General features: G+C 51.1%; 1 protein-coding gene across 8 annotated transcripts in view; it reads right to left on the reverse strand.

Annotated features, from left to right (window-relative positions):
• Window positions 1-6: 6 nt before the first annotated feature.
• Window positions 7-7272, reverse strand: part of OS9 (osteosarcoma amplified 9, endoplasmic reticulum lectin) — a 17221-nt gene continuing 9955 nt past the window's right edge. For 2 of the 8 annotated variants that reach the window (XM_006757312.1, XM_015559775.1), the window contains exons 6-15: window positions 5142-5352; window positions 4929-5030; window positions 4641-4741; window positions 3942-3993; window positions 3208-3296; window positions 2720-2995; window positions 2261-2450; window positions 946-1110; window positions 649-761; window positions 7-371 (exon numbers count right to left, since the gene is read on the reverse strand). In XM_006757312.1, the coding sequence (XP_006757375.1) occupies window positions 246-371; window positions 649-761; window positions 946-1110; window positions 2261-2450; window positions 2720-2995; window positions 3208-3296; window positions 3942-3993; window positions 4641-4741; window positions 4929-5030; window positions 5142-5352 (1425 nt within the window). In that variant the 3' untranslated portion in view covers window positions 7-245. Of the gene's footprint in view, window positions 372-648; window positions 762-945; window positions 1111-2260; window positions 2451-2719; window positions 2996-3207; window positions 3297-3941; window positions 3994-4640; window positions 4742-4928; window positions 5034-5141; window positions 5353-7272 lie in introns of all 8 variants that reach the window. The other 6 variants (XM_015559774.1, XM_006757311.2, XM_006757314.1 and 3 more) reach the window with 3 other exon arrangements.

Here is a 7272-nt window from a genome sequence, read left to right on the forward strand (position 1 = left end):
GGGGAGAAGCCTGGGAGAGCAACACTCACAGGCCTGGGGAGGTCTTCAGGGAAGCTCTCAGCAGTAGCAGCAGCACTCACCCCATGGCCCCTCCACACCCTGGCTGGGGGCCCAGAAGTCCACAGCTCAGCTCTACCCTGCTGCTTTGCCTTCAGGGTCCCAGGGGGTGGGAGATGGGTGGGGAGGCAGTGGGGCCAGTTGAGGAAGACTCTGGGCTCCTTGGCGAACCGATGGTAGTAGTGGTCTCAGAAGTCGAACTCATCCAGGTCCCCGGTGCCCTCCCCGCCTCCAGAGCCCCACACCCTGCGGTAATTGCTCTCCAGCTCTTTCTGTCGCTGCCGTTCCTTCTGTGCCTCTTCGGCTCCCTGCACCTGGTAAGGGAGGGGAAACAGGGTGAGCTGAGGATCCAGAACTAGCAGCACGGGGAAGGCAGGGATGGGGCACACACACTTCCCACAGGGCTCTTGCCAACGGCCCAACGCCCAGGGGCCAGGACCACCAGCCTGTCTTACAGATGAGGAAACTGAAGCTCAGACAGTGACAAGCCTGGGATGTGCCTGTGTCACTCAACCATGCTCTCCACACCACAGCGCACTAGAGGAGGGGGCAGGCTGGAGGTCCAGGACTTGGAGGTAGGATGCCTCTCACCAAGATATTGAAGAAAATCTCCTTAAGGTTTTTCGTGTCCTCGTCAGTCAGCCAGCGTGAATCCTCCTCAGCCCCTTCAGCTCCTGGTCGGACAATTTTGATCTCAATTTTCCCTGGAAAGAAGCAGGATGGGCAGTGAGAGGAGAGGAGTGGGGAGCTTTGGTGCAGGTCCTCTGCCCCCCCCACCCCCCCAGGGCCCCAGCCGCCAGGTTTCCAGTCCACCTTGACCCAGCCCCTCTGTTTCCAGCAGCAAACCCTTCCAACAGCTCTTAACCCAGCCCCGCCCCCAGGGCCCACCTTCGGCTGTGAGTCCCTCCCTCTCCAGCAGCTCTTTCACCAGCCCCTGGATTTGTTTCAGCTGTGGGTTTTCCCGTTTCATCTCGAGGACTGTCAGGTCCTGATTGGGGCCTCCGTGACGGAGCTTGGTGACCCGGACCCGGACTCTGTGCTCAGGATCCTCCTCTTAGAGGGGGGGACACAGGGAGACACAAAGCAGAGCCGTGACTCCAGGGTTAGGGGCTACTGTGGTCACTTCTCCCCAAGCCACCAACTGGTTTTGGCAGTTATTCCACCTCAAACATGTATATGAGCCAGGGCCCAGAATAAATCAGTCCCCCGCCCCGTTCCAGCCTGTAAGCTCCCCCCACCACTTGCAGCTTCCTTCTTCCGTCCAGACCCAACCATCCTGCTCCTCACCAAACGGAAAACTTTTCCTGCAGAATCCCTGCCAGGTCCTTCTCAAAATTTTGCTCCAGAAAACTTTTGTTTTCTGAAGCAAAAATCAGGCCACTATTTTTTTTTCAGGCCACTTTCAAACAAAAGAAGTTTTGTTTAAAGAAGCAAGGCATGCTCTCTCTCTCTGGGGAGCTTGGCCGTGCCTTTCCCTGCCTCATCTTCTTCCTCCCAGATGCATTTCTCCTGCCTTTCCGTTTCCTAAGCTCCAAGCATCCTTCTTTTGCTTCTGCAACTTGTTTCCTGAGCTCATGCAGCCCAGCTGGCTCATTTCTGCTACCTCTGAACTTCCTATTAAACTTTCTCTTATAATTTCAACAACAACAAAACAGCAGCAGCAGGTTGGAAAGCTGTGGTTTGGCACTCCCCATGTTGGTGCTCAAACTGTTTATAGAGAAAGTAGGATGGAAGGTTTGAAACTCAAACTGATCTCCACAGCCATAGAACCCCATGGAATGGACACAAGCGGGGTGCAAGAAGAGGGATAACTTCAAGTCTGCCCAGGCAATTGGCTGACGAGCAGCTGGCTGCTCATTCAGAGCCTGCCCGCGGGGGTCTCTCCTGGTGCAAAGTCCTGTTGAAAGGCTTCCTCCTGCACAGATGTGTGGTCGCTCAGTTAAGATCTACTGATCACCCACCATGTGTCAGTGAAAGTGCTAAGCTCTGTGCATACGGAAGCCAGTCAGAAAGAAGACAGACATGCCCTAGAAGCTGCTTTCCAAAGGGATGGGGTGGTGGGAAGAAGGCAAGAATGAGAACAGCGTTTCGGAAGCAGGCAAGAGAGTGCGCACCCTTCAGGAGGGAGAGAAGTGTCGCCTTCCTGCACGCACCAGCTGAGGGATAAAGACAAGCGACGTGGCTTCCCGATGACAGCTCTCACCTGCCGGTCGGAGGGAGGGGGGAGGCTTTCTGGGGACGACCTTCCTTTTCCTGTGCTTCTTCAGCAGCTCTGGGCTCTGCTTGCCCTCCAGCCTTCTGATGAGCTTGTTGAGAGTGGATGTCAGGGCCAGCATAGCCCGATCCCGCTCTGACTCCTTCTTCAGCCCATCCGGGTCCAGCTCCTTCTCTGTCTGGAGTGCCCAGGGGGAGTGGAGGGTCAAAGGGCAGTCAAGGGCAGCGGTCCATGCTCCAAGGAGAGTCGTGTCTAAGACTCACCCCTCTCTCCGATCCCCCTTCCCCACCGTCCCCACTTTTAATGAAATAAACAGCGATCATTTCAGAGAGCCCGGCCCCGGGCCCCGGCTGAGCTGGGTGCCAACCTTTGCTCTCTTTCAGCCCGCAGCCTGCTCGCCCACAGGAGCAGACACTGCGGAAGCAAACGAGGAGGAGCTGTGCTCACCTCCTGGATAATGTCCTCCAGCTCCCGCTCCATGCCAGCCTTCACCTCTGAGCGGAGCCGCTCCCGGTCCGAAGGGAGCAGTATCCCTTCCAGTTCCTTCTCAAATTCTCCCAGTAACTGCCTTTCATCATCATTTTCATCTTCATCCTCCTCGTCCTCCTCTTCTTCCAGCTCATTCTGATGTTCTGTGTCACCCTTTTCCTTCGCCTCTGGTTCCCTCTGGGGGACTTCTGCAGCATCTTCTTCAGGCTGCTCGTGGCCTGCATTTGGCTTCCCCTGGGGGTCAAAGAAGAAGGCAGATGGTTGGGTGGGGTTTCAGTAGAGACCCATGGTGGGGGCAGGGAGTAGCTGGGGTGTGGCAGGGGGACTGGAGAGGAGTAAAGGCAGGGACTGGGTCTGTGGCCCAGCTCGGGCTGAGGTCAGGGTGGTCCTCCAAAGGCCCGCCCCAGGGAGGCAGGTCCCACCCCTCCCTTAAGCAGGGCCCATACCTTTTTTGCTCCACCTTTCAGCTCCTCTATCAATCGAATCAAGTCTGCAGGACTCCGGATGACTTTGACCTGCACGTTGTTCTGAAAATCTGAGATGGAAAAATAGGAAAGGATCCGTTGTGTTCTAAATTCTATTTTGATCTCCTAAGGAGAGAGTTGAGACCAAGGAAGGACGTGGTCCTGATCGTCAGGAGCTATCTGGTCAGAGAGACAGGGGCCAACGTAGCCCTGGCCGAAGGTGGCCTCACAGGTGAGAGAGAGAAGGATGCTGACAAGTTGCTAAGGCCCCCGCCCTTTCGTGCACTGAGGCCCTTCTGGCAATCACCCAGTTTTTAGGACTCCAGAAGACATTTTGGGGCCAAGTGCTCCTCTTCCCCGGATCCTGTTCTCCATTTAGTTTACTCAGTTTCAGACTTTCTACTAGGAACCACAGATTCATTCCCATTCAATCTCACAACAGTCGGCTAAAGTGGGAGTGATTACCCACACGAGGGATGAGGAACCTGGGGTTAAGTAAATCACCCAAGATTACAAAGTCAGGAAGTAGTAGAACCACCGTGCCTGCTCCCCGCAAAGAAGAGAACTATGGTCTACAAAGAGGACGTTCCAGTAAAAAGGAATTCCCTGCTGGCCTGGCTGCCCAACTTCCCTCAGTGTTTACCTTCACCCTTACCCCAGCCCTGCCCACCAGGAAATACATTCAAACCGTAAAAGAGACATGGAGGTTTCCTCACCACTGGGAGAGCCTGGAGCTGGATCTGCTGGCTCACTGTTTGGTTCCTGCTCCTGATGAGAAGAGTCAGAGTCAAATATGCAAACCTACTTATATTCTTTTTTTTAAAAATATATTTCTTTATTGGTTTCAGAGAGGAAGGGAGAAGGAGAGAGAGAGATAGAAACATCAATGATGAGAGAGAATGCCTCCTCTACACCCCACACTGGGGATCGAGCCCGCAACCCAGGCATGTGCGCTGACCAGGAATCAAAAGGTGACCTGGTTCATAGGTTGATGCTCAACCACTGAGCCATGCTGGCCGGGCCCAGAGTCCTTTCTGTCCCTCCCCCTGCAGGCGTATCAGAGTCCTTTCTGACCATGGCCCGTTCCATGGCTAAGCAAAAGCCTAACAGGTCCAGAGAGCCACAGAACAGCAGCTGGCTGCCTCTTACACAACCCCACAATGGGGAGCGAGCCCACAACCTGGGCATATGCCCTGACTGGGAATTTAACCATGACCTCCTGGTTCATAGGTCGAGCCAACCACTGAGCCCCGCCAGCCGGGCTGTTTACGCTGGTAAGGCAATGGTTCTGGGTTGCATCCTTGCATCCCTGGACAGATGCAGGTCATCGCATAATGACCTCAGCTTGAGAAGCCCTCCATCCCAAAGCCCAGGTTCAACCTCATCAGAGAAATGGCTAGGAGGCTGTCTCTCACCTCAGCCTGTGCCTCCTCCCCTCCTTGGACTTGGTCCTCTGGCTCATGAATCATCTTCCAAAAATCTGATTCCTTACTGTCATCCTTGGTTGGGCTTGCAGCTGGGATAGAGAGAACAGGGAGGAATCAGAAAGTAGGGGAGAAATGGAAGGGAACAAATAGGAAGACCAAGGGAGAAGGGTCCATAATACTTTTTCACCCCACACTGAAAAGTCAGTCCAGGGCAACAAGACTGGGGAGGGAAGAAATGGAGACCAATTTCATGGGACAGGTGAAGCAAGGTCCTACCTGCTTGCTTTGTGGGCACCACCCCAGGTTTGGTCTCACTCCACATTTGAGGGTCCAGGTCTTGAAGCTCCTCCATCATTTTCTCTCCATACTGCTTTGAGTCTCCTGAGAAACAGCATGTAGGCAGGACAGGGACACATTCCTTTCGGCTCTTTGTGCTTTATCTTCCGCTTATCCCTCCCCATGTCTCTCCTTCCTTTCTTAATCACTCACCAGCTTGCCTCTGAATGTAGGCCATGTACTCCTCCGGCTGTAGGGCAGGGTGACAGAGAATGGCTTGCGGAGCAGCACTGGGTGGGGGCCGGAGGAGAGGGTGGGGGCAGAGGCGAGGAGTCCGAATGGTCAGCACGTAGGAGCAGGACAAGGGCTCATCCACACGATCAATATAGTCCCCAGAAATACCAGCCCCCTCATCACAGAGGAACTGTCAGGACAGAGAAGGCAAATAAATAGTAATTACCACCAATAATCTCCTTTATTTCTTGGGAATTTGTATCCAGAATTGCTATATTACCTCAAATGTCCAATTTTCAACAAAAAATTATGGGACTTGCAAAGAAAGATGTAGAGTTAAAGCAGATGTCTGAAAAGCATAAGGCTTGTCTGGAGAGAATGCAGCCAATCACTACCATCCACCATATGGAAAAGGCTTTGTGGCTCTAGCCGGTTTGGCTCAGTGGATAGAGAGTCCGACTGCAGATTGAAGGGTCCCGGGTTCGATTCTGGTCAGGGGCAGAATGCCTGGGTTGCAGGCTCAATCCCCAGTAGGGGGCATGCAGGAAGCAGCCGATCAATGATTCTCACTCATCACTGATGTTCTGTCTCTCTCTCCCTCTCCCTTCCTCTGTGAAACCAATGGAAATATATTAAAAAATAAAAGTAAATAAAAAGTAATAAACAGCATTGGCTGGTGTGGCTCGGTTAGTGAATCATCCCATGGACCCTGAAGTTGCAGGCTCAATTCCCAGTAGGGGGCGTGCAGGAGGTAGCGGATCTATGTTTCTCTCTCCCTTCTTCTCTCTCTAAAAAATCAATAAAGCCCTAGCCGGTTTGGCTCAGTGGATAGAGTGTCAGCCTGTGGACTAAAGGGTCCCAGGTTCTATACAAGATAAAACCAAGGTTTCTACATGTAAAGCTGTACAGAAAACTTCACTTTAACTAAAATCAAAGTCAGAATCTAAGGCAAAATACAAAAGAGCTCTAAAAGAAAGTGTTTCAGAGTCAACCAATGAATGCATAAATAAATGGAACAACAAACCAATGTTTTTTCTCTCTCTCTCATCAATAAATAAAAAATCAATAAAAATATATATATACTAGTATATATATATTTTTAAAGTAAGAAACAACAATGCTCCTCAAACTCTTCCAAAAATAGGACAGAAGGGAATACTTCCTGACTCATTCTATAAGTCCAATATAACCCTGATACCATATCCAGACAAAGATATTGTAAGAAAAGGAAACCACAGGAAAAAAATCTTTTATGGATACAGACCTCCCGCAAATCCTCAAGTAATACTAGTTAACTGAATTCATCAATATGTAAAAAGGATTACACACCATGACCAAGAAGGATTTATTCCAGGGGTAAAAAGTTGGTATAACATAAAAAAATCAATTAATGTAATTAAAACTCCCTATCAATAGAATAAAGGACAAAAACCACATGTTCATCTCAATGGACATAGAACAAGCATTTGACAAAATTCAATACCTCTTCATGACCAAAACAACAAACTAGAAATAGAAGGGGACTTCATTAACCTGATAAAAGGCATCTATTAAAAATCCACAGCTAACATTATACTTTATGGTGAAAAACTGAATAGTTTCCCCCTAAGATCAGGAAGAAGACAAGGATGTCTGCTTGTGTCACTTGTATTCAAGGTTGTACTGAAGCTTCTGACCAGGGCAATTAGACAATAAAATGAAATGCAAGGCAACTAGGTTAGGAGAAAAAAGGACCTTTATTTACAGACCAGAAGCCCAGTGCACGGATTCGTGCACCAGTGGAGTCCCTCGGCTTGGCCTGCAGGGACCAGGTCGAAACTGGCTCTCTGACATCCCCCGAGGGCCCCTGGATTGCCAGAGGGTGGTTCTCGGGTGATGCACCCTGGAATCGGGCTCCTTCCTCTCTGGTTCCAGGTACATTACCCGAGAACTGCAGCTGCCAAGTCACTGCAGTTTGGCAGCTTTTGCATTGAGTGTCTGTCCCCTGGTGGTCAGTGCAGGTCATAGCTACTGGTTGGAGTGGCTGCCCCCCGGTGGTCATTGCTTATCATAGCTACTGGTTGGATAGTTGCTTAGGCTTTTATATATATAGAGAAGTGGCCCAGTGCAC

This window comes from Myotis davidii, unplaced genomic scaffold (assembly GCF_000327345.1).
Source record: "Myotis davidii unplaced genomic scaffold, ASM32734v1 scaffold1134, whole genome shotgun sequence".
Lineage (NCBI taxonomy): Eukaryota > Metazoa > Chordata > Mammalia > Chiroptera > Vespertilionidae > Myotis > Myotis davidii.